The sequence below is a fragment of the Maylandia zebra genome, linkage group LG6 (genome assembly GCF_041146795.1).
Source record: "Maylandia zebra isolate NMK-2024a linkage group LG6, Mzebra_GT3a, whole genome shotgun sequence".
In the NCBI taxonomy this organism is placed as follows: domain Eukaryota; kingdom Metazoa; phylum Chordata; class Actinopteri; order Cichliformes; family Cichlidae; genus Maylandia; species Maylandia zebra.
The window spans coordinates 17,390,923-17,417,842 of record NC_135172.1 but is presented as its reverse complement, the minus strand read 5'-3'; the positions used below and the strand labels follow the sequence as shown (position 1 = coordinate 17,417,842).

At 40.8% G+C, this 26,920-nt stretch overlaps 1 protein-coding gene across 13 annotated transcripts in view; it reads left to right on the top strand.

The window, feature by feature from the left end:
* The window catches only part of fat1a (FAT atypical cadherin 1a), an 80,732-nt gene that overhangs the window by 18,908 nt on the left and 34,904 nt on the right, over window positions 1–26,920 (top strand). For 10 of the 13 annotated variants that reach the window (XR_191135.2, XR_001167529.2, XR_001167530.2 and 7 more), the window contains exons 3-8: window positions 468–782; window positions 14,834–14,895; window positions 20,053–20,382; window positions 21,248–21,464; window positions 22,683–22,751; window positions 23,331–23,470. Coding sequence is in view for 10 of the 13 variants with exons in the window: in XM_004549254.6 (XP_004549311.2) it covers window positions 468–782; window positions 14,834–14,895; window positions 20,053–20,382; window positions 21,248–21,464; window positions 22,683–22,751; window positions 23,331–23,470 (1,133 nt within the window). In the remaining 3 variants the exon portion in view is untranslated. The remainder of the gene's footprint in view (window positions 1–467; window positions 783–14,833; window positions 14,896–20,052; window positions 20,383–21,247; window positions 21,465–22,682; window positions 22,752–23,330; window positions 23,471–26,920) is intronic. The other 3 variants (XM_004549257.3, XM_004549256.3, XM_076884789.1) reach the window with 1 other exon arrangement.

Here is a 26,920-nt window from a genome sequence, read left to right as displayed (position 1 = left end):
ATTGTTCAAAACATAAGAGATGCACTGTTTATGAAACCAGTGTCACGAAACTAGCTACATAGCATATACACTGTTAGCGTTTTCACAGTGCAGAATCTGTCGATCTGCCATTCTTCAATTAACAGTTGTAAACATGTATAACTCATACATGTCTCAAAGCTCTTTTGTGTTTGCTCAGCTGAAGGTTACAGCCTCCACATGGCAATGAAATGTAAACAGGAGAGCGCTGACTGTTGTAAATATGCCATCCTGACATGTGTCAGGCAGAGTCCTTTCAATCAGCCCTTACATTTGGCTGTTCAGGGGCAGCTGGTGTTTACGCTCCTGTTCTGTTCATCACCCCAAATCGCTTTCAGAGATCACTGATAGCGCCGACAGCAATGTGAGATTCAGGGTCATGTGTTGCATATAAAAATGTTCTGCAACATAATGAAGACTTACCAGTTTCCGTCTTTTTATTTTTGCAGGTATTATCCGAACGCAGGAACTGCTGGATCGTGAGACAACATCGCACTACTGGTTAACAGTCTACGCGATGGATCGCGGTGTGGTGCCCCTCTCTGCTTTTGTGGAGATCTACATTGAGGTGCAGGATGTCAACGACAACGCACCTCAAACCTCTGAGCCTGTCTACTACCCCTCTGTTATGGAGAACTCCGCTAAAGATGTGTCAATCATCCAGATCAATGCAGTCGATCCGGACGCCAAAGCCAGCGATAAACTCACCTACAAGATCACCAGCGGGAATCCCCAGGGTTTCTTTGCTATTAACACCAAGACAGGTAAGATTGCTTTTGCTGGGATAGAAATTCGAGCCACTACAGATTGCATTATTAGAGCAGGAGATCCCTGCTGTTGAGTCATGAGCTTATATTGTGTTTCAGAACAAATTATAACCCTGAATTACAGCTGCTAGCAGACTACTACAAGCGCATCAGCTCATAGGGTAAAAAATATAGACAGCAGCACTGTCTTACCTGGATTACAGTGAGATGATTTTCCTGTAAACGGTGAATGATAAGTGATGAACAGGAAATAGCCTAAAACGCCACGTGCATTTTCCTCATCTAAACACGTCTGCTTTAAAGGCCAACTATAAATGTAGCAAACACAAAGTATTAACTTATCCTTTGATTTTGAGACATACTGTGGTGTACTGCCGACAAGGTGGCGAGCTTCTGTGAGGTGTCCTGTTTCCTTTCTTGTGAAAAGGAAGAGCAGTGTGAACACACTCACCCAGAACAGGAGTGGGTTGAGCCTACTGGGGTTTTTCCACTCTAACACTCTAAAGTGTGTACTCATATGGCACTCTGGAAATGGTGTGATGATTAATATTTCATTGGGCTCTTTTAAAGTTGCCCGAGCAGGCTATGTTTAGTTGAATAGCACAAAATATACTTGTAATAGGTGCAAAGTGAAGCTCATGTACAGACAGGGCTCTTCTCTAAATCTGCATTTTTATTGATATTAATCAGACTCTGAATTCAAACACTCAGAAAGTGCGATCTAGGTTTGTGCTAATATGTTGATGCTGCCTTTAAAAAATGTCAAATTAATCAACTGACATCAGTGTAAAGTTTTAGTAATGGGATGGTTACTTCTGGATGTCTTGGAGAAAATGCTTTTTCTTTCTTGCTTAGTCTGCACACAAGTGTGCTATTGATCATTGCATGCTAATGATCATTAGACTGAAAGAGGAACGGATAGGGCAGCAGTTGCTCCAGTTTGTCCTCACTGACGTGTGTGGTCTTGTTTCCCAAGGTAGCCACATCAACAAACTGGAGGTATTTTTGTTGGAAGTGGCAATGTGAGTTTTCTGACCAAATAAGGATTCATCATGTAGCGTGCCTCCCAAACAAGCCTCACAGCAATATGCCGGGCACTCCCCGCTGCACAGGAAGAGAATGAAAAAATAAATGATGCAACAAAAGGATAACTTACGAACATATGGTCAGTGTTTTGTCTGCATGCATGACAGAAATCAGCTTACACCCGCTGATAAAAAGTCTGGGACGGTGAAATAGAAGTGCTGGGAGGCTGAATATTTATCTTGCAACAAAGTCTAACACTGTTTTTATAGTAGATTTTAGGCAGTAGAGAATTTTTTTTTAAAATCTGTTATGCCTTTGATATATTTTAACAAGGCAGCATGTTTTATTTATTTATTTCTTCCTCACTGAAGATGACCTTTCTTGATTCAAGCTTCGATATATTTTGGTTTCTGGATTTGTATAAATGCTCATGGTAAAACTTGCAGTGCATCACTTATTTAGCAGTTGAAAAGTCTTCTTAGCCCACATATCTGAACTAAATATTTCCTGCTCCGAGGATTACAGCGTGTTTATGAAGCTTATGGCCAAATCCACTGTGGACACAACGTTTTTTACAGTATAATTTGCAGCATCATTTTGTGGTTCGTTCTTGTGACTGTCAGAAGAGCTCCTGAAGAAGAAAAAAATGGTTACACTGAAGCAAAAGGATGAGACCCGTTCATGCATATCAAAGCATGTTAAAACTTTTATCAGTGGGACACCAGAGCTCTGTGCGTCAGGTTCAACACAGAGTGGTTTGGACACGGAAAACCTTGAATCACTGCTCTGTGTCTCTGATTTACTTCGTCCTCTCTGTATTTGAAGATGGCAGCACTCAGTGGAAGTGGCGCGGTAGGTGGGCAGTGAGAACATGAGAAAACAGGGAGCCCAGTATAGCTGAGTACTAGAGAGGAAAGCCGTTTTCCCACATGAATCGGATTTTTGTGACATTGTTCAGAGTTGCTTGTTCTCACATGTAGAAACAGGAGGCTGTCTGCATCAGGCGTGCTCTTGCTACTAGAAATCCTCCGTGGTTTAGGCTGAGGTGGCACCCGGTCAGAGTCTGCAAGAGGCAGGACACGTGATGCACACTCAGTTGCCATGAATTCTCCCGAGAATTACCTGCACTATTTATACATTTATACATTATCCAGACATTGCACTAGGGAGCTTGTGATGTGAGGTCCTTTCTTTGTCCGGTTTAACTGATTTGGACATTTGCATTCTCACTTGCAACTGCTCCAAGTAATGTCAGAAAAGCTCAGAGCTGTAGTGCATGTGTGAAAATGACTTGACTCATATAGGGTGCAATTTTAAGTGAAAGACTAGAATAACCGGGCATTCTTTGTAGAAAACCTGGAGCTGTTTTATTTATTTATGCCTGTGGTATTAAACAAAGATCCAAAATAGCCTGATATCGCTCTATATTATCAACTCAGTATGACATTCTAACCGCATATTACAGGTTTTTGAAAATGTTTAAATTTATGCATGCACGTCTCTGTAATTACATGTTCTAAACTTGCATTGGAAGCATAGGCCCTGTCTTGGCACATCTACAAAGCTCTACAAAGGGGAGGGAGAAAGGAAAAGACGTTAAGGCCTGTGTTTTTTGTGTGGGTTTCCAAACTTCATAGGCATGTGTTCCAAGCTAACTATCTAGCCTTCTATCATGGGCTAGGCCTTACGCTGCTTCCAAGCAGCCCTGTCGGATTCAAGCAAATATGATGGCCTCACTTGACGCCTTGTATGGCGTTGGTTGTCCTTTTTTCACACAGACCCACACTGGCTCAGCAAAGCTCAGGATGAAAGGCTTAGGTCTACTTTATTTCTGCCAAGTAAACAAGTCCTGCTGTTTTGGACAATCCCTGACTTTAGTTTGTCATTAAAGTGCAAGGCCAGCTCTTCTCTATAGCAGACAGTATTGCAGTCCCAACATCTGAAAGCTAAGAACTTAACCGCCTGACACAGGCTCACTTTTGAAAGGATTGAAAAAGAGAGAAAGCAGAAACGAGGCAGATCTGCATGGGGAGAAAATTGTGTCAGTCAGCTGGTTGTGAATTATGTCTTCTGTCTATGTCTAAATCAGTATGAGATCAGTGAATTTAAATAATGCTGTGCGGGTCTAAAATATTGAAAAGACGAACCAGCGCTCAGTTGTGTGGTGGCACAGATCTCATCCCTCCCACGGACATGACCACAGTTGTTCCAGGCTCTCCAGGCTTTATTTGGCAGCTAAGAAGAATTGAATTTCCAGGATGAAGACTGTGGGCTTGGAGTGCGCAGATCGCAGCAGAACGTGAGACACATACGTGTGCGCACACATGTTGTTTGTGTAGAATTCCACTTGGTTGTATTACACAGTCAAGCTGTTTATTACGTGGTTGTACATCTAGCATCGTGATAGTTTGTCTACGTATACTGCACTTGAGACAGCCAGCCCACTTGCTGTCTACTTTTATTTTCTCTGCTCAAAGGATTTGTCAGTACTGTGAGCTAGTTCATCAGAGGTTGTTGACACGAGTTGCCCACCTATTCTGTGGGAGAGTAAGCAGCGTTCATTACCTGGTGAATCACTCTCTCTCTTCTCTGAAATGCTGCTGCTGTGCTCTGACTTAGTGGACTTTGAATGAGGGTCTTATGCCAGAACATGCATTTGTTAGAAAAGGGCAGCCAAGCAGAACTTGTAGTCAGAACACACACTGCATGCTCATAAACACACACACAGGAAGATTTACATGTCTAAGCAGAGGAAAGAGTGCCGGAGTAAAGATTGCTATGATAGCCATCTTATCTTGCTGAATGCTCATTACTCCACTTCCTGTTGTACCCATGCAGCCTTTCTTTGTGTAGCCTTGGTACTTTCTAACACGTCCTTAATTGCCCTAGTGTTGTCATCGACATTTTAGAGTAGATTATTATCGGTGTGTGCTAACAGATAGCAAGGCTGCTATCTTGATATTTCTGGTTAATGTTGTAATTTCGATTAGTTAACACAAAGATTTTCTGACTGGGAGCCGAAAAATAAATGCGATTAAGAGGTGAGGGGTGTGTGGGACATAGGAGTTTTAACCTCAAACTAAGTGTGTGAGTGCAGACGGGTGAGAAGAGAGTCCCGGGGAGCAGGACTCTCACATGCCTTTGGGAGGCCTGCTTGGTAGGCACAGGGAGTGTGACAGAGAGCTGAAGCCAGCAGCCAGAGATCACGCGCTGCAAAAAGCTGACCGCATGAAAGAGCGCGCTGGAGAAAAAGGCAGCTTGCAGGCAGCCCTTAAAAATCCTTCCACGGGGTGACCGACAGAAGCTTTGTGAGTTTTACTGCTCTTGTTGACCAAAGACTGCCTTTGAGTTATCAGCTGCACTAAACAAGTTGAAACCTTTAAAGAAAGTACACTGGTGTAAAGAAATGAACGAGATTTATGACACATGAAAAACAGAGAGCTTTGTAGTGAAAATGAAGGGAAAAGTTTTAACCTTATGATTTTGTTTTCATAATCATTTGAAGTCAAAAAATTAATATATATGAGATTTATGGTCATCACGCTTAAACTTCAATCTATGATAATGGCATCTTATGCCTTGATTATACTCCGTTGCGGATACGGACAGCTGGAGACCCGCTGGCCAAATAGCGATTCCTGTTGTAATTCTTTGAAGTCCGCTTGAAGTCTGCTGCCTGGGGCACATGCATAGTTGGTGCATTGTAATGTAAATTCTCCATGGACAAGTCTGCACAGTCACAAAAAACAGGCAGGCACATGGATGTACACATGAACCCCTGCACTCACCGTCTGATGATGAAATTCACATCACTTGGACCTGAGTGGACTCGTGGATGCAGAAAGTAGAATTGAGGCTTAACAAAATTTGCCACCAGACGGTGGAAGCAACAGCTGACTGACAGCTAATATAATATGGCTACCTATGCATGACTGTTTTTACCCTTCATCCCAGTTGTTAAACCCCAATGAAGAGCGATACGCCCAGGTGAATTCTCATTATTGAAATTGTATTGAACAGTTCCAGCCCTTTTCTTCTTCTGAAGCTAGAAGCTCATTGCTAACAACTGAAAGATATACTATAGGTGATGCTTTGGCAAGCTTGGATGCCATGGACCCAGGGGATGAACTTAAAGGTCAGGGAAACAGTCGCTGAGATTTGCTGCTGTGTATCACTCACTTTTTGTGCCACTCATGTCAACTTTCAATAACGCCTGGGATGAGAAGAGAAAACACACATGATGTTATCTATTGTACTTTTTATATTTTACATTTATATTTATTATTTATCTTGCACCAAGGGAGTGGCACTCCAATTTCGTTGTACTCTGTACAATGATAATAAAGGCTATTCTATTCTATTCTTTTCTATTCTATTCTATTCTATTCTATTCTATTCCATTTTTTTCTATTCTATTCTATTCTATTCTATTCTATTCTATTCTATTCTATTCTGTGGTTTACCAAAGGCCCAACCACTATCAGGGGAAGTGAGATAGGAAATGGTTACTTCCAACAACTTCCTGATTATTTCCTGCGATTCGAGGTCAAACAATTGTCACTGCTTTCAAAGGACAATATGAGAAACAAATCGTGAAAAAGGAGATTTTCCACCTAAAGTGTTTTGGTGAGCTAAGATTTAGATATTTAAAATAAATCCAATCTGGAACCTTTGTGGTATATCTCTGTTCTCACTGTGAAAGTCATTGTCTTTTTTTTTTGCAAATAGTATCAAATGCCATAACCTTGGATTTTCAGAGAAAACAGATTTGAAAATGAAATTGGAAGAAAATTGACTTTGTATGGAAATTTTTGTGAAAGTAGAGCAGAAATGGATGGATGAAAACACCCGAAGAGAACTTCGATTGACTCGGTGCAAAGTGAATAAACAAACTAATGAATGCCAGATGAGCAACCCCATGACCTAAATGCAAGGGAAAAAAAACATGTCGCTGTAAAATGAAGCACACTAACTATCCTCCTGACTACCAGGAAAAAAAATGTTGTCCAATCAAAAAAATTTTTAAATCCCCCAATGTTTGTAAAGTAATTAGAAGACTGAAATAATTTTTGGGGGAAAAAAAGTTTACATTTTTTAGATATCACATGTCCACTGCAGAGGACATTGGAAGACCGAACGTGTAAAAATGAACTTTGATGGCAAACATTTGCTTCAACTCTTCACCAAGGAGAAGTTTGAACTCAAGGAACTGTAGTGGTTTCTTCCCCCAAAACTGCAAGTCACTGCTATACTGAAGCCACGAGTTGGTGATTGCCAGATCAAAAAGTAGAAAACTGCACATACTGTCAATTTCTGAGTGTGAGAGACCATCCTGTAGAAACTTAACATTCAATATGGTCCACGTCACCTATATTGGTAGTGTACTCAGCAATTGCCAGTGGACTTGGCACATGGACAAACCTTTTGTTTTTCTTAAACCATCTTGTGCGTCTGTCCTGAGGTTGATTGCCATAGGCAGAGGATGCCATGACAACTGTCCAACCACTTAATGACAGCAAGTTCAGGTCTGAGTACCATCCCTGATGCTCCTCCTTCTTTCTTCTTCAAGGGCTTATTCCCTATGATCTTCTTCATCAGACAACTCAAGATCTGAGTTTCCCTCATCAAACTGCAATAAATCTCTTTCTGCTTCTAAAAAGGACTCCTTTTCTGGTTATTTAAAAAAACAGAACAAAATGGAAGAAATGACTACAAATGTCCACTACGGAGGACATTTTTTTAAACACTTCAATACTATACTAAAATGAAGTTAGAATTAAGCATACTATGTTTTAATGTGTTATTAAGAGACTTATTTAAAATATGCTAACAACATTTATAGCTAAAAATTGCTCAATAAGAAGTTTTATGCACTTACTTTTCTTCTTCCCATAAAATGTGCTTGCAGCAAATTTGCATTGCTGGTAGTCAGGAGGCTATGACAACCACCCGTGTCATTAACACAGATCAGGTGATATCTTTGATTTAATCTTTGAGTGATTTGGGTTTGCAGAAGGCAGCTGAGTAGATAAAATGCTATTCCTGACATTACAGTCGCACAGTCAGCTTAATGTGCATTGTTTTGGTTTGTTGAGTTTGCTTCATTTATATCACATATTTCTTAAGTTAACTGTATAGATGTGGAAGTAAACTTGTAAAAAGCTTAGACATGTGTTACCTCGGGAAGCTCCTGTCCTGTCATAAGGTGATGTGATATAGGACTGCTTTACTTTCTCCCTACATGCATTCACTATCTCAGCTGTGATGTTAAACTGTAACAGCATCATCTTCACTGTTGGTGTGTTATCAGTGTTTTTGTTCAGAAAAACTGAACCTGGTCAGGCTGAATCTGGCTATACTTTATATTCGAACATGTTCTGCTGAACACAGTGTGCGTGTGTCTGTTGTTTGGTCGTAAATGTGAATAAAATGGTCGAGCTGTTAAGTCCTGTACTGCTAGCATCACCTTTATCCTGCTGCCGTCCTCTTTCCTCCTGTGACCTGTGTTTTCTATGCCGAAAACAGTCTTAAGAATCTTTTCATGACAGCAACCTCAGATGCTTCCTTTACTTAAAAGCATTCCTCCAAAGGCAGGGAAAAAATATTTGCCGGTGAGGTTTACCTCAGCCAGTTTGCTTTACAGGTTAAGTCATTGTGATTGGTGGCTACCGGCCCGAGCGGTTACCTGTATGTGTTCTGCCTTGCAGATCTAATTCTTATTAGCCTGAACATTGATTATGTCTATACATTTCACAATTGACCTGTCTTAGTTTCTCTGTTGCATCCTTGACAAAAATTTGGAAACCTTAACCGCCAAATTTTACACAATATGTTTTCAGATTAGAACTACGCCCTGCTGCTAAAAGGTGCTGAGAAATCGCAATCCACACCCTCTTAATCAATTTGACTAAATTAAACAAAGCTCTTATGTTTGTGTCAGTGTGCTTTCATTAGCTTACGTGGCTTCTCTTGGTTGTATTTGTTAAATTCTGCCTGGTGAGGAGATTTGTTGAACTATAGCTGCTTTTAAGGAGCATGCCTCGAGAAGAGAATTTTCAAGATATCTTATTCGGCAGCATTTTCCAGACTTTTCTATTAAAAGTGAACAAGGAGTTCCTGTTTTGATGTAACCTTCCTTTATAAACTCACAGTCTGGTTTTGGTTTTTAGTATCAGTGTACCCGAGTTTTCTGTCACGGGCTGCATGGCAGACCGTGGGGATGAGGAAAATAGGACCTAAAATGCAGGACTCTTCACTGCAAACAGTGTGTTTATTTACAGTGCGAAAACAGACAATAAATCCACATGCTCTCCCTTCACTCCCGTGTCGTGTCTTCTCTGAAAAGTCCGTGTCTTTGTGCTCTCGGCTCCCGTGTCTCAGCACTCCCCGTGCTGGCTGCTGTCTGGCGCTCCACACGTCTCCTGGGGAAACAACAGAAGCAGCCGTCAGGACACTTTACAACTGCGGGCATACACACACTAACTTAACTGAGCTGAAGACTAACGTGGAGTCTCACGCAATGATGCCACACCATTAAGTAACTCCCTCCGCCGACGCTGATCTGCTGCAGGTGTGTGGCATCCTCCTCGGGCGTGGCCCGTCATCCACAGGCCTGACGGTGCTGGTAGCCTCCTGGTTACAGCCACAACCACGCACACACATACACACACACACCTCCCTATACATAGACACGTGGAACAAAACCCCAGACAGCGAAACAGTGCACACCCATACACCAAATAATAATAATAATGATAGTAATAATAATAACAACAACGACAGTCCACACTGCTCACGGACCCCGAGTCCTCCAGAGCTGGGTCTGTGACATTTACACTGTTTTTCTTTTTTAGTAGTACTGATTGCCACATGAGTAGTGGAAACAGATGTGAAGTTTTAGGCTTAAATGACACACACTTAAATCTTAATGAAGTTGAGAATATTGATACGCTTGTCTGGGTTCTTACATTGAGTTTGTAGATAACCAATAATGCAGTCTCTGTTTGTTATTTTCTTCACAAGAGAAAAATTGTAAGCATTTAATTGAGGAAGCAGGCAGCTCACAAGTTTTTTTTCCCATCTCTTCATATCCAGATATAAAAATATTTTTTTTGGGGGGGGGGGGGGGGGGGGGGTGGGGGTGGTAGGGGTAACAGATCAATCTTCTTAACAACAACTTCTGGAGTGTATTTCTGTCACGCAAGAGAAACTAGTGCAACCCTAAATGAAAGAAAAACACGGTACACACACCAACAGTGAGCTAAAATGAAATAAGTGAGCATAAATTAGGCAAAAAGCACACAATGTTTTGTTTTTAAAATTAGTTTTTTCCCCTTTGCTTTGTTGGAAAGATGAGGGTCTCGTTAGGGAGGCAGCCACTGTGATGGTAAGGGAAACAATAATGTGCTACATGCCTTATGTGCACAAACGAAATTAGTAATGGCAGCAGGGGCGTGCATGCCTCATTGGCCACTGTCAGTCAGACATCGACAAACAAAAGGAGACCAAAATCATAACAACAAAAAGTTTATTAATAGAACTTCTAGGCATTTGTGACATGGCGGTGTCATATTACGCTCTTACCCTTTTTTATCCTTGGCTAGCTCTTTTTTTTCTCTTTCGGCCAGAGCTCAGCGTCAGTTCATCAGCGATACTAAATGTCTCCAGCCACTGCAGACACCCAGCACATTCCTGATTGTCTGGAGTCACGGCTAAATGGATGTCACATAAATATGTGTGTCACTCTCAAGACTGCTAATCTCAACAGCAATTAACCACCCTAACAATGCCCTGGACTCCTTTACTCCCTTCAGGCCACCATTTTGGAGCAGTGGTTGTAGAGCTCAAGGCCATGGTTGAGAGTGCCACTGCTGCCTTTCTGTTGTTTTTCTACCCCTCTCAAAACAGCATGGCTATAATTACTGTCGGCCCAGCTCAGCCCATGCCTGAGGATGGCTTTTCTGTGTGTAAGTGTGTATGAGAGTGTGTGTGTGTTGTGACAAAGGTTGCGGGTTGAACGTGCAGACGTCGTTGGTCAGCTCTGGCTTACTAACTAACCATTTTACAGTTCTTTAACATTTAAGTAGTGACAGAGTGGAGGTTTGTGGAGGTAAGGCCTGCATACAGGGACCACTCCTGGCAAACAGGTTGAGATTTACTGAACATTCAAAGTTTTTAGGGGAAAAAGTTAGAATTATTTTCTGCAAGTGATATCAGCAGCAGAGTATTAGAGTGGGCGGCAAGTCCCTCGGTCAGAGATCTGCCGGCACGCTGGCAGCATGTCAGACATAAATGGAACAGAAGCAAACAAAAGCTTTTTAAACCACAACACAACTTGCATCAAACAGCTTTTCTCGTCCGCACCAGATGCTACATATTTTTCACATTTAATGTTTGATTCCACTCTCAGACCTCAGAAAGAGCGCTGGTTTCACGCTCCATCAAAATTCTAAAATACTTAGACCTTAAACATTTGAGAAAGACCTGAAGTTTTTGGCTTAACCCAAAGCTTCAAGTCTGTCCACTTCATTGATTTACCAGATTTGTCTGGTATTGTGACACGGGAAAGTGGTTTCTAAACTGGTCCAGTGAACCGTGGAAGGATGAACAATTAGCCATTTAGCTTCCCGGGCGGGGCTAGCATTGTTGTTGAGCTGTTTTCAAGCTGTGTGCTAGAACTAAGGAGGAGTAATACAATAGAAGAAGACAAAGTAAAAGAAACAATGCTGACTGTATGCACCAACGGCACTGTAGTTTGGTTTTTGTGCTTTGCTTTGCTCTTAAACCCTGCTTCGCCAGCTCCTCTGCATGGCTACACATTATCGACTTAAAGTTAGATATAGCTAGTCCACTGTGATCGATCAGGAAAACCAAACACCCTCACACACAGAAATCTGTTACATTTAAGACCAAGTATTGACAGCTCAGGAAACTCGAGATGAGCTTGTAGTTTAAACACTTTCATTAAGATACATTGCCCTGAAACCGCCTTTGTATTGGAGAGCTGAATTCACTGATTACTCCATTAGCATTAAAAGTAAAGCATCTGCTTTGAGAGCAAATAGTTTCTTTAAAGTCATTTTACTGAAGAAAAAAAATGTAAAAGCATCTTTTCAATGTGACAGTTTTCTGATTTGCCTTTTGTTGACACTAAATTGAATGACTTTGAATTTGTGGCTCACACTGAGGTCTGAAAAACACGAGCATTTAATCAATTAACTGAAAAAAGATTGAATGTTAATAAAAATAATCATTAGGTAAAATCCTACGCACCAGAAAATCTTTGTAAAAGGGCACGAGGTCATACTAAATGATTAAGGGGATTTGTTTACTGTGTGAAAAGGCTTTTTCAATGCAACCTGCTACTGAATGTGTCACCCTGCAGTTCCAGCTTAGTTCAGAAAAGATTGACATTACAGATCATATAAGTTCTTTGTTTTATGTTGAGGTCGACAGAGTCTTTACCACGTGAACCATTTTAGCTCATTTTTTAAACAAAACTTCCATCCCCTCTTATTTTTTCAAAGCAGATTTGGCAGTGCTGCCGGAAAAAAAAGGAAGGGATTATAATAGAACAAAAATATGCACCATTTTTGAAAATGCGCTCGTACAAAAAAGGAAACCAGCAACTGTGCTAAATTTGTGTCATTAAGTTATCATCTTGTGTGCCCGCTGCTGCTGAGTCAATGTTTGTGAGACGGTAGCTCTGGACGGTCTCTACAAAGCAGGACTGAAACTCGGAGCGGGATTGGGATGAAGGCCAGGTCCTTGTTCTTTTCATTGTATTTGGTTTTGCTTTGTTTGTTGCGGCACCGACACATACGTTTACATCACAGGCTGGATTTTTTTGATACCTTGCTCTGGTTCGATCAGGCAGCTGATTTGCAGAGAAATTATAACTTACACATCCAGACGTAATGTGGTTAATGATGCCATCTGTATTCAGCGGTACAATACATACTTAGAGAGAATAGTTACCTAACTCAAGCACGCAGGGGAGCTTAAAAACATTACCATCCATCATCTCCGGCCTCGCCGAAGCACATGAATAATTAGTCAGCGTGGCCTGCTTTGATGATAATAATCTTACAGCATGCAAACCCATCTAACCCATGCTGATTCTGTGCTCTTTTGCAGAAGTCATGCAAGAGTAATCCCAGCAGCTCATATAAATTTACCAAACTTAATTTGTTTTGTCAGTGCTAGTGATGTCATATCTTACACTGGTGAGCAGAGGGGGGGGGGGGGGGGGGGGGTTAAAAGAGGTGTTAATTTAGAGCCCTCATTCATATGTGCATGTTCAAGATTTTGCTTTAAAGTAAAATCTAAATTGGTTGCCCATTAATATGTATCCACGTGAGGTAAGCAGAGCAAAATATGGGTTGCAGCTTGAGGAAAGGTGTTATTGCACTTACTTTTTTCCCTGACCAGATATCAGTAGACGTATATCTCTACAGCTCACTGTGAAGATTAAATAAAGCCTAAGAAGAAGAGGATAAAAAGAGGGAGCAGGAGCAGCACTCACTTATATCCACGAATCGCAGAGCTAGGGAGGGCTATTTCAGGAGCTGTAAGTTGTGGCCTGCTATTCTTGTTGCAGGCATATGTGCCATTGATGGGTTTGGGTTTCGGAAATCCTTTGCTTTATGCTAATCAGGCGCAGTGTGGCAAGCAGGCAGCTATGGTGCGGTCGAAGTTGGCATGTCTACTCTATACTCAGTGTCCTTACAAAGTTGCAATTACATTGGGAGTGAGAACAGAATGCTGCCTATAATGTAGCAATACCCTTCCCCCCTTCTTCCTCTTCTCTTTGCTTCTCTTGTTTGTGAACTTGATTGAAAATTGGATTCGTCAGGAACTCAAGATTCCAGCTTGTTTTATTTTTACTTTTGTCAAAGCTCGGCGTAACAAGGTTTCCCTCGTGTGATTGATGTCACACATCATCAATCGTCCTACTTAAACTGAGTGATAGTGCTCGACAAAACTGTTGAAAGGCTTTAAATAGCAGTAGGATCTCACTTTTGCCTCTTGTATAAAAGTGCTCAGACCTGCGGGTGATGTCTTACTGGCTGTCTATTATTCAGCTTGTGGAAAAACTAAAAGTAGGGTGTCAAGCCTGTGCTGCTGTTGGGGTACTATTTTCAGGTCAATGTGATATTTCCCATACACAAGACAGTATACTGGGCTGTCTGGCAACAGGATAGGCCAGGAACAAGGAAGACCACAGGGAAAGCACTTATCCAGACGCAGTCTTTACTCACGGGTGACTGATGACATATCACCAGGGTTCAGAGTATGTCACCCAACAATGAGTGGCAGGATTGTTTTTTTCTTTGGTCAGTCAAACGTTTGCTTTGCTGAGAACTTTGGCGTGTTTATAATTTAAAAAGCAGACATTGAGACCAATCTGGCTGATTAGCATGCGGCACATTTTGGACACGGCTCTGTTCATGGTTATTGGTTAAGAATATATATATATATATATATATATATGTATATGTATATGTATATATATATATATATATATATATATATATATATATATATATATATATATATATATATATATATATATATAAACACTTGCAATAACAGTAGTGATAATGATATTATCCTGACAGAATTTGAAGGGGTTTTTTTGTCTTTTTCTGACAAATGAATTAAACTCAATATGTTATCATAACTCCAAACAATATGAAGTTACACTCAGATCACAATGAAAAGTCCGCCAGATCAACTGGTTAACTTTACTTACTTTACTTCTGCTGTCATCATTAAGTTCCAGTGTTGAGCACCAACCAAATAATTGCAGGTGTTCGATTATTTGTGTGCACACTGCCATGCTGCTTTTTAAATGTCACAGTTGTGGTCTTATCTTATCTATGGCATAATCTTTAATTTTGTATTTAAAAAAAAAAAGTGGCAAAATCTGAGCAATGCTTGTTTTCCCTTAATTTTATCGTTATGTCGTTTATGTAGTTTTATGTATAATTAATGCTGTTTTTGCCGATTGTCTTTTCCAGGTTTGGTTACAACAACTTCCAGGAAACTCGACAGAGAGCAGCAGGACGAGCACATCCTCGAGGTGAGCACTGCATTTCAGCTCATTTTCAATTCTAAAGAAACCGTCTTTAATTCATGTGAAAATGAATGAGCAGCATGATAATTAGAAACCTTTAAGGTCAACGTGCTCCAGTTTAAAGAAAAAAAAATCACACTAGAGAGCTGGGCATTTTCCCTTCTCTGTGGTTTGGCATTTGCAGTCAACTTTGGCTGCCTGCCACATGTTGCCAACAAAAACGATCTTCTTGGATATGCAAGAGAGCTCTTTCAGAATAATTTCTCCTTGTAGTGATTTCCGGACGGGGTAGGAGGGAGAGGTAGGAGGCGTGTGGGAGATCCTGGTGACTGTTGCTTTGTTCCTTCCCACTGTTCCATCTCGTGGATGGAGCGAGCTGGAACAGGAAGCTGCTGTCAGACCAACAGGCCGACGTCTAAACTTGCGGGTTTTAATTGAGCGCGGCTCCATGCGCTCCCTCCCTCGCGCTCCCTCCCTCGCGCTCTCTCACCACAGAGCCGAGGCTGATAATAGCTCTTTTAATTGTGTTTCCGGTGGTGGCAGGGAGCAGATCTGACGCCTTTTAATTATTGTTAGAAGTTACACAATTCAGTGAGCTCTGGGTGACATTTAATGTGCTGGTGTATCTGGTGCCTAAGCAGTGTCGTATTTCATACTCCGATTGTACACTACACTGCACTAATTGCATTACATGACTGAGAGTAAATGATAGGGATAAAAGTGGGGGAATAAGGGAGGACTGTATTCCTTTAGGGAGCTGGCGAGTGAACTGAATGTAAGAGAAAAAAAATGCTTTGCACTATATTTGTTGAATGTGGGTGGACTATATGTTATCAAGGTCGAAAACACACAACTCCTGCAGCCATTGTTTTCCGGTAAAAGCTAAATTGCTGCTTCCAACATTTGGGTTTTGGAATTAGGAAGTTCGAGAACCTGTCTGGTGCAAAAAACAAACAAACCCAGAGCCGTGTAACTATAGCAACTTAAGAAGTTTGTGCATGTTGGTTGCAGGTTATTATGAATTCAGCAGGAAGCTCTTTATTGGTGCAGCAGCACAAACCCTTAAACCCTACAATTTGGCATCCGGGCGCAAGCAGAGCAAATCAAATTGAAGTCCTAACTAGTGAAGTTTTTTTGTGCTAGCCTGTTGTAGGAGAAGAAACCAAACATGTGGGACCATGTGGAACATGTGGAGCAATTAGGGTGGGGGCTGTGTCAGCATTGTTTGCTCCAAATGCCAAGAAGAGTTGGAGGGAGCACAGGGGGCCTTCAGCTTTTATGATGAGATGGATGGGGGTTGGTTGTTGTCGTGTGCCTGTGTGTGAAAGAGAGACAGAGAGAGAGAGAGAACTAAAAGCAGAAAGGCAGTGGGGGAATTTGAGAAAAGGCAAAGCTGCTCTTGATAGATCTGAGTGTGGGCTCTAGCGGCAGGATCACAGGCCTTCATCCTAGGAAGGAGGGGGTGGGTAAATAGCAAAAGTGGGACATGCCAGGACATGCCGAGGATTTAGGCCTGGGACTGTAGAGAGCACATTATAATGTAAAAGCAGAGGTGAATGGACTGCTTGCATCAGTTGTTTGTGGCATGTTTAACAAAGTTGTCAAACATGCCACAAACAACTGATGCAAAAAAACTTGTCCTGATTAATCTGTAAATGTATTAAATGTCAATGAAAGAACAAAAACAAAATTCACATCATATATTTTCAAAATACATTATTTATAAATAACCAGCTATTGTGGTGTTAAAATAGGTAATTTAAAGCTTAAATCCATCTTAAAGCAACAATGTGTAACATTAGTTGAGCAGTGGCAGTCACTGGGGTTCCATCTTCAAGGTGGCAAACTTACTAATACAGGACACGTCAGTGGCTCATCTCCATACAAAACATTAATCGTGGTACGTGTGGGTCAGCCAATTAGAACCTTAATCGTTTACATATGATCGCTTCACTTTTTGCCGTTTACTCTCTTCAGGAAATTGAATCCAGGCCACAAACTGTCAAAATGGACTGCCTTGGTCTATGATAAAAGTCACTAAGCTGTTTTCACATATGAGCTTCAGAAACCGTCGGGAGAATCAGCTCCAGACATTTTCTTAAGTTATGTTTTCTCAGATGTAGCACACAGCAGGAGATGGTTTTGTTCATTCCCATTCTCACTAATGGAACCATTTGGTTTTGGTGATGGTGGTGCCTGAGCAAAGAGTGCACAAAGGAGGTCAGATGACAGCCACTCACCAGCTGTGGATAGCTGGTACCTGCTTTATTCTCAAATCAGAGATCACACAAAATCCGAGAACACACAGCCTTGGGGGAAGAATAGGCAGATATGTAAAAAACTGTTTAATGTCAGATGTCTCCTCTCCTTTTTTGGCTCCATCTAAGCTAGAGCAGAGTTCTTTTCTATCCACCAACACAACTTGGAAAAGGAATAGCTGACCCGGTTGTAATAACCTTTAACTTAGCAGCCCGGCTCGCTTGCCCCTCGTGTGCTTTCTTGCACAGTGCTTACTCATGACTTTCTGCAAGATGGAGCTTGTTACACCAGATTCGTGCTGCAGCAGCTTGTGCCCCCTATAGCTGTAATCTGCTGAAGTCTGCTCTGAGTGTCTTTGGCAATTAGGTTTTCTCAGAAGATTGTATCACCCAAGTTACAAACTGTCAGAAGAGGCGTTAATGGGGTCGGGAGTGAGAATTTAAGGAAATGCTGATCTTTCTGCGATTTAAAGGATTTATTTAAATACTTCTAAGATGAAGACAATATACATCTTGTTTTCTACTTACTTTATTTTTATTTATGTAGCGCCAAAACGATGTGACCCTACTACAATACATAAAGAACCCCAAGAATCAAACAACCCTTTATGAGCGAGCATTTGGCAACAGTGGGGAGGAAGAACTTGCTTTTAACAGGAAGAAAGCTCCAGTAGCACCAGTCTCAGGGAGGGCAGATATCTGCTGCGATCGGTTGGGGGTGACGGGAGGAAGACAGGACAAAAGACACAGTAAAAGAGTGAGATTTAGAGAGAAGAGAGAACTTTAACTCATTGTGTACCGGTACATTGTCTTCTATGAATGCTTCAGTTTTTCAAGTTGCAGCTTCACAGCAGTGCTGGATTTGTGCTGTGAACAGACTGCCCCCGGTCTAACGTCTCAGTCTTTTGTCTGCTCGCCTAATTATCAGACAAAGGCTTTTCATGTAAATTTCCCAAAGAGATGCACATTGTGATGGATAGCTGGGTAGCTATAGCTATAGGGTAGCACTTCATTTGACTATTTGAAATGGCACTTAACATAAACAAAGCGCCTTGTTTATGTTTATCCATCACACTCTGGTATTCACGCTCTGGTATCTTGTCATCCACTTTCATAAATTCTGCTCATTTCAGTAGCACGGACAGCTGCAGACAGTGAGGGGAAAACAAAAACACATTTCTTTAGTAATTGAGTCTATGGTACCAAATGGTATGTCTCTGACCCTGGACTCCTGACTGCTCTTAGTAAAGTACTTAGCAGATGGTTTTAAATGACTGTGACATTTGTTCTGCCCTTCTACAGCGTTTTGCAGCTTGAAGACAGAAATGGTCACTTCTCCTCCAGTGCTCAGATGCAAAGCTCTCAAGCCCATTTTCTGGGACTTTCTAAAAATTGTGCTTGTTTAGGTCAGCCTGTTGCTGTTTGTTTTCAATTAAGCTCCTCAGACTGTGCGCATTAACGTCCAAAGTCATACTGATGTGTTAAGTCACGGCAGAAGTGACAAAGCCTTAGTGTGCCACCAGTAACACTTGATGCAGGGACTTAAATTAGAGCCATGTTAATGATGTAGTTGTTTAACACTGACTTTTATACTGAATGCTTCTGGGGTTTAATAAAACCTCCTGCCTTTAGTTGAGAGTATTTAGACTTAATGTTTATTAGCAGTTCAGAATCTTTGTGTGCATACTTGACACACAGCAGCAGAGTCGGTGCGGCGGGTGCTACCAGACTGAATAGGTGCAGCTAATTAAAAATAATTTTTATCTCACAAGCCAATCTTACCATGATTACAAGGACACATATGAATTTTTTTTTTTTTTTTTTTTAAGAAATCATGTTTATCTAAACCTAGTAACTCCACACAATAATTTCAAAAATGTTTCTCTGAAGTAATTTACGACCGGAGTGTTGGACTAACCCATCTCCAGCAATAGAAGAATGCCAAACAACTTGTTCCTGCTGGATAATTGGTTTCCTTTTTAGAATAGACTTTCTGACAGCGAATCACAGGGGGAATTGGTTTTAAAAGAATAGTTTGGTTTCTTTGAAATGTGGTTGTATGGGGGTATGTATTGGTAGTCAGCAGATGGTTGTCGCTACACCCACCCTAGTTTGGAGAAACAGACAGGAGTCCATGCACTCAGGCTGTACTGCTGTAGGCGAGGTTAGCAGAAACATATTTTAGCCACTTAGCCACAAATCAGTATGCATTTATCTTGTTTTTCACATTACTACTTTGCTGTCAACTGTCCTTTCCAGCTGGAAACTAAAGCGGCTGTAATCAGAGCCACCAGACTCAGCAGAACATGCGTATTTGTGATGCGCTGTGGTATGACTGAGGTATTTCAATACGCCACTTTGGGTCTAAAATAACCTTTTAAAGCACCGAAATCACAGAAAAACTCAAACATAACGGCTCAAGACAGGAGCAGACCAGCAACTGATTGTTTTGATTGTATTTGATCATAATAATATTTATTTTCTAGTGGTGAAAATTTGAAAACTATTTTTTAGGTCACTGCTGTTTGCTTCTCTAAACTGCAGGCTACTTTAGACGATTCACTGACTAAAAGTACCTCATAAAAGTCCACCTCAAAGAAACCAAAGTATCCCTTTAGTTCTGCTTGCCAGTTCACTCACTAAAAAGGAAGTGGAAGAAAAGGATAATAAAGTGAAAAAGCATGCCTCTTTCTTTTTTCTTTGTTAATTATTTGGGGCTGCAGTATGATTGTTTTGTAACAGAGTGTCTTAATCTTTACAAATTCCCAGGATACTTACTGTTCTGTTATTGATGCTGATATAATTCACTGCCTTCAGTTTGGGCTGTTGTGACTTGAAGAGATAAGCTCTGTTGGGGGTGATTTAAAGTTCACCTCATCAAATTATACTTTTTCTTTCCTTTCAGGTAACCATCACCGACCACGGCGTTCCTCCAAAATCCACCACTGTTCGCATCATCGTGCAGGTCCTCGACGAGAATGACAACAGGCCGTTGTTCCTGGAGAAAATCTACAAGATCCAACTCCCTGAGCGGGAGAGGCCTGAGAATGAGAGAGCCATGAAGAGGTACCCGGTGTATCGGGTGATTGCGTCAGACCGTGATGACGGACCTAATGCTGAGATCTCATACAGCATCGAGGATGGAGATGAACATGGAAAATTCTTCATCGAGCCCAAGACGGGCCTGGTGTCGTCCAAGAAGTTCTCCTCTGCAGGAGAATACGACATACTTACAGTGAGTATCTATAATCGCAGGCTACCTCTCCGTCCTCAGCTTCAGAGTCTCTCAGCGAGCACTGCGCTTTTACAACAGATGCTTGTTTGTTGCTTTATTGTTGTGCTCTCCTCATCCCCTCAAGTTTTATTTGTCTCCACGGTTCTTTAGTTGTTGTTTTGCGTCTTTGTGTTTAAAGCTGCAGTGTAGTATCTGTAAGAGACACTGAATGCTAATTGGTGCACACACTGCTGGATTTAACTCTTCTTAAAGAAAAAATAATTTATATATGCAATTTTTGGGAGCTTGTTCCATACACTAGCAATAACAGTGAGAAGATATTCTTAGGATTTATGTTTTCTTTTCTTTTTTTTGCTGTGATTCAACAGCTGTGTTTGTAAAGATCCAAATTTTTCAGCCACTGATGTGACATCGAACTTTGGCTGTTGACAGTTTTATCAGTGTCAGAGCATTATGACAGTTGTTTTGTTGAAGAGTATCTTAAGATTTGGTTGAAAAAAAGTGTTATGTGTTTGAAAATGAACGCTGCCTGTCAATCTTCCGCCTGCAAGGTAAACAAAAAAAACCCAAAACAGGATCTTCATGAACACTGTTAGCTGTAAACATTTCATTTGGTAGTGATACTAATTTTCTAATATGCAGACTCAAGTCTCCAAAAGTTGCTCACTGTAGCTTTATAGTACAAAACACAGAATCACCAAAGAAGTCCAGACACAAGGCGTTGCTTATCCTGATGCAGACATCTCAGTGAACTTTGAAGGGTTTCAGGGAGATGAACTCCTCTGGAGCTACACAGAAAGTAATTTGGAGGAAAACCATCACATAACAGTTTGTAACACAGACTTCGATTGTCTGCCTCTCTTAGATTAAAGCTGTCGACAATGGACGACCTCAGAAATCCTCCACTTGTCGTCTGCACATTGAGTGGATTCCCAAACCACAACTGCCAGCCGACGCAGCTTCCCTGGCTTTTGAGGAGTCCCCCTTCACCTTTTCTGTCATGGAAAGCGATCCTGTGGCACACATGGTGGGCGTCGTGGCCACTGAATCCTCCGATGTTCCCGTGTGGTTTGAAATCACAGGTAGGGTCTCCTTTACATTCATATTTCATGTTGAGTGCATGCATGCTGTATAAATGCTCAATTACTGCTTTATAGATAGAGAAACACTTTAGTACTAACACAGTGTATGTGTGTAGTGTGGCTGAGCGGATGATTAGAAACAGTAACTTTAAATAGAGATATTTTATAGTGCATTAAGGCTTTAAGTTGTTTCTTATATAAGATTGCATTTGATAACTCATTTGAGCAGCCGGCATTAATCCTTTCGTAGCGATGTTAGCTGTCTTACACACCCAAAATGCAAATAAATAAACTTTTTAAAAATCTTTCTCTATATTTTTCTCCATATTAAAGACACTTTTCCATTAAATGTACACCATATAAAGATGCAACCATCAGGTACATTATGACAGAGAATTCCGGTGTAAATGGTCAGTCATAATAGCGAATAATGCCCGATGTCCTCTTTGATTGCTACTTTGTCTTAGCAACGTAGCAGTGACTGACATTTTGGCTTTCAGCACAAGTTCTGTCTGCCCACTTTTTAACATATGGAAAATGATGTTAGTAGGCATGCAGAAATGAGCAAAACAAGCACATAAACCCCCCCATTTGGACTGTAAATAATCTCAAACAAACAAGCAAAAAGAAAGGTGAATACAAATGTTTCAGCTGAAGATTAGAGATCTTATGTAAGCTCCGTGGCAGCTGTGGTTTCTTAATCAGCCTAAATATGCCTAAAAGGTGTTAGAGCCTGTATTTCTTTAAAGCAGTTTATTCGCCAGTGTGAAAACTTGAGGCCATTTTTCTCCGTTTTATTGCTCGTGCAGTTACAGCTCCCTGTCTTTTGTAAAGCTGTTGGTTGAAATAACCGAATTGCATCATGAATCAGTCGGCCATAATCGATAAATATTGATACTCCTCCTAGCTTCTTTTGTGTGAGGCGGCTGACATGTAGTATATTTCCTTACAGTTTTAATTAGCAGCTGTGTTTTGAAGTGTTAAAACATGATTCATCTTTGTTTGCTTTTGTTTTTTGTATTGTAGGCACTGTGTGCATGAGAAGATTTAAAAAGGCTGTGTTTGGAAATGCCTGCCTCTTCTCCCTTCCTCCCAGCCTGTCTTTCCTCTAATCAATGTCTGACTGACACATCTCTTTTTCTTCTCTTCTTTCTCCGTGCTCTTTCACTGCTTTCCCTTTTTTCTCTGGAATGTTCTGTTTGGTTGGATATTTGCAAGACGGCATAGAGGATACTGAGATGTTTTACATCCTTCAGATGGCTTGTGACCACAACTGTACAGCAGAAGGTATCTGCTGAGATCTCCTAATAGGCTGTGCTATATTAAGAGATCATCCTGCATTGTCTGTTGGTGCTGCCCGTTGGCTGTGGTTGACTTGTGTTGTGTTATGGGATTGATGTTGTGCCACATTTTTCCACTAAAACCTGTGACCTGATTAAAAGTCTCACAGGGGTTAGGAAACCCTCCTCCTCATTCTATGTGTGAATTAGAGCTTCAATTTGTAGCAAGGTTCACCATTACAGTTCAGAAGTCTTTTTTATAAATGTCTGTCGTGTTGTTATCCAATCATCACTTTGCCTTTTTGTACCCATACTTTCAGCGTTTTGGTTAATTGCATGAAATGGCTATTATGTGGGGAATGTTTAGCTAGAACAGGAAATCTGCATCGATAGCTAATGACATCAGCGTAAGCGTATCTGTTCATTATCTTCGACTCCAGCAGAGCAGAAAATTGATGTTTATGTGTCCATCTCTGTGCCCCCATCTAGTGTTTATATAACCTTGCTACATGCACAGAACTAAGCAGTGATATGTCTCTAATCTTCAGTCTTTCCATGTTTGTGCAAAAAACATGTTCTTCCACAGGTGGTAATTATGACAGCCGCTTTGACGTGGGCAAGGCCAGCGGAACCTTGATTGTAGCGCGGCCCCTGGACGCAGAGCAGAAATCAAATTACAACCTGACAGTGGAAGCCACGGATGGGACACGAACTGTCAGCACCCAGGTAATTGAAACACTAATGAAGCGGTTGGAGGCTGATGAGGCAGTTGTCATGATTCTGTTTTCCTCATGGGAAATTGCACGAGTAAAGAGGAGGGTAATGAGTGAAGCGGGCGCTAAACTGTCTTGTTTGTTGGGATATGTTGATGTCCTCTCATTGCATTCAGCTGAGCAGGAAAAATGGCGTTTTGTATGTGTGAACCTCATTATATACCTAAATGACTTGAGACACAAAACCAATGAGACGATATGGGATGTGTTGTGGCGAAGCTGTGAGGTTTTTCCATTATATGGCGCTGCCTGTGTTTATGCATGAGGATTTTTTACTTTTTTGTTTATCAGATATGAAGACAGATGTTTCAACAACAGCAAGAACAAACATTTTAGTAAAGTGGGCTTTAGTCACTTAGCAAGAGTTGAATAAAGGGGATCGATACCCTTCTGGTAACTGCTTACTTAGGGTCTTATGTGGGAATATTATATTTGCTCAGTGAATTTTTAATTTTCTTTTGTTGGCAACTAGTAACTCTGTGACTCCCTTTAATACAGAGGTGAGTGTAGGTGAACTTTTAACCTTTTGCCCGAGCAGCCAGATGTTTTTGTTGCTTCTTTGCTGCTGAAAAGCTTCTGCTAACCATATCCTGGTTGTAAATTTGTATTTCCTGGGGGTTATCTTTTTGGGTTATATATATATATATATGTACATCCCAAAAAGACAAAAAAAAACTTGAGAAAGAAAGTTTTTGTAATCCACTTTAAAGTCGTCATAGGGGTAGGCGGCATTCCTCTTCTTCCTCTGTTCTCCCCCTTCACAGTTGCGCACTGAGCACCAGGAATCTTCCATTGTCTCATTCCTGATGCGGAGCTGCTGTGATGATGGTGCTGTCTAGCCAAAGTCTTTTTTTTTTGTCTTTATTTTTTTTCAAGTGTGCATTCTTGAGCCCGCTCAACTCCTCCCCTCTGCTGTGTCTCTCCCTGAACCTGTGGACCTTCTCTTTCTTTTTTCCGAGAGGAACAAATTGCCTCGGCCTTTTCTGAATGGAATGAATAACTAAATATGCAACAGATACAGTATGCTGCTCCCTGGCTGATACCAAAGCTGAGCTGCCATGATAAAAGCTTTTGAGCATGCAAGTTGTCTTTGTGCAGACGGTCATGCCTTGTCCATGAGATTTTGAACATTTTTACATGGTAGTTTGGGTCATGTGTGATGGCAGCATTCACGATGTTTTGTCCTTTGTCCTCAAAGGGGAGCATCAGAGGACTGTAGCTGGAAAAGAATCTATTTGTTGTCACTCTGTATGAATAAAGCCTTTCATCATCTGGCTACTGTGCTCCACTGAGCCTTGGATGAAGCGCTTCTTTCACTGGCATTTTGCAGCTCATCCACGGAAGCAGCACGTCCTTTAGTTTAGTGCAAAACCTTAAAAAACACTCACAAAGTTGCTGTTTTCTGCATCCGCCTGCAAAGCACTTTCTTAAAAGCCCTGGCAACAGACACTTATTTAAAAGCCTCTCAGTGATATTGTATGCAGTGACATTTTAAGTCAATTAATCACATTCAAAGGTTAACCTATTCAAAAGGTCTAATTCTCACTGTAGCCTGATTTTCAGCAGGACCTTCTGTACTTGCAGCCCTTTTACAAGTGTAGGGGATGGATTCATTTATGCTTTATATAGAAAACCCCACAAAATCTCAGTTTTTGTATATAATTGTACGAATTCCAAGCATCTAGACTTTTGCTAATGCCATGACATTTTTTAAAAGCATATTGCATAAAAGTATATCAGAAAAATATTGTATTCATCAACTTTTAGTGTTTTTAAGTCGTGCAGTAAAAACTGAACTCTTGGAATGGAAGTCCAGTATATAGTCTCATTTTAATGTGCCGTCCTTCACAAAATCTGAAAAATTTCATGTGCAGCTCGCAGAATATTGAGTGATGATGACTTTGAAGGATGCTCAGCTGTATGATTTATTCCATATTAGCCATGAGTTTCTTTATTTGAAACAGGTTAAAGGAGCATCACTTGTATATCAGAACACACATTTTCTCATTGGCTGCAGGTTTTAAATGTGTTTATTTATGTAAATGCTATTGAAGCTGTGACTTATTTGCTCTCTTGCATATGAGTGTTGTGTATGATATTGTATACCCAGCTGGCCACTGTACGTCAGCTGTTTTCTGTTGAGGGATAGGATTTACAGAATTTGTGCGCTCCATAAACCACATTTGTAGGTGGGTCAGCTGCTTTAGATATGCTGACAGGCAAACGGTGACTGAAAGAGGTAGACTGTCTGTAAAGAATATTGTTACCAGAGTTTGGCTGTATACTAAAAATAGTTGGATCCATATATGTTTCCAGACTGATGCTTTTTTTAAAAAATGTGTATAGAGACATATTAAGTTACAGTGATATTATGAATATGAGAGTAAAGTGGAGACTCTCTTTTTTAATTTGAGAGATTGAACAAAAGTACTCCATTAACTGCATTAACTGCCATTTTTTGCACAGTTTATCAGGGATTTGTGTTTTTAGAAATGTAATTTCAAAGATGTGGGCTACTCGATTATGTAGGGTCAGAATTTGACCCTATGAATTTGGAAGCTGTTGCAGTAAAACATCAACATGTGGTTAAAGGAGCACTGCTTGAGCTGCAGAATCCAAGCAAATTTATCTTAGAGAGAGCAGAAACATTACAAATTGCTAAATCATCAGAATACGGTGGTAGAGTGGAGTTGGCTAAATCAAAAGATCCTGGACATTCATAAAGACAACAGTGGTGGATGATCGTAGGATACTTTTGCATGATAAAGAAAAATTCATTCACACTTCCACCAACAGCAGAACACACTCCATATGGTAGCTATGTTTTTATTTGAGTCCACTATAACGAGGTAGTGTAAGCTTAAGAATAGGCAGCAGCTGTACTTTCTGCCCATTCATTTATTTTTTCAAATGCAGCAAAGTGGTTTAATGGTTTAACCTGATCTCAATCTCATCAAACCAGATTTACTTGCTGAAAACTAAACTAAAGGCAGGAATAGCAAAGAACAAACAATTCATTTGATATCTTAAAAAGCAGGGAAAATATCGAAAATTGAACCAACAGTTCAAAAATATAGATCACAGTGAAAACGAGCAATTATTTTTACTGAATGTTTCTCACACAAAAAGAAGAACAAAAAAACCCCCAAATCATTATAAACAAGACTTGTGTTTGCCTCCGTGTTTTTTTTTTTTATATTATTGCTATTAAAAAGAACCGCAGGTCCTTGGGATAGGATCAAGTTTTGACATGAGTTAATGAATGAATGCCGGTTGACTGTCCCGTATTATTGGGAATGTTGTAAAGGCCCTGAAGATTTGGAACACTGTGTGATCTGAGTGTTTTGGCTACCACCTTGTTTTGTCATGGCATTCACGCCATTTGCTCTGGCGTCAGGGGATA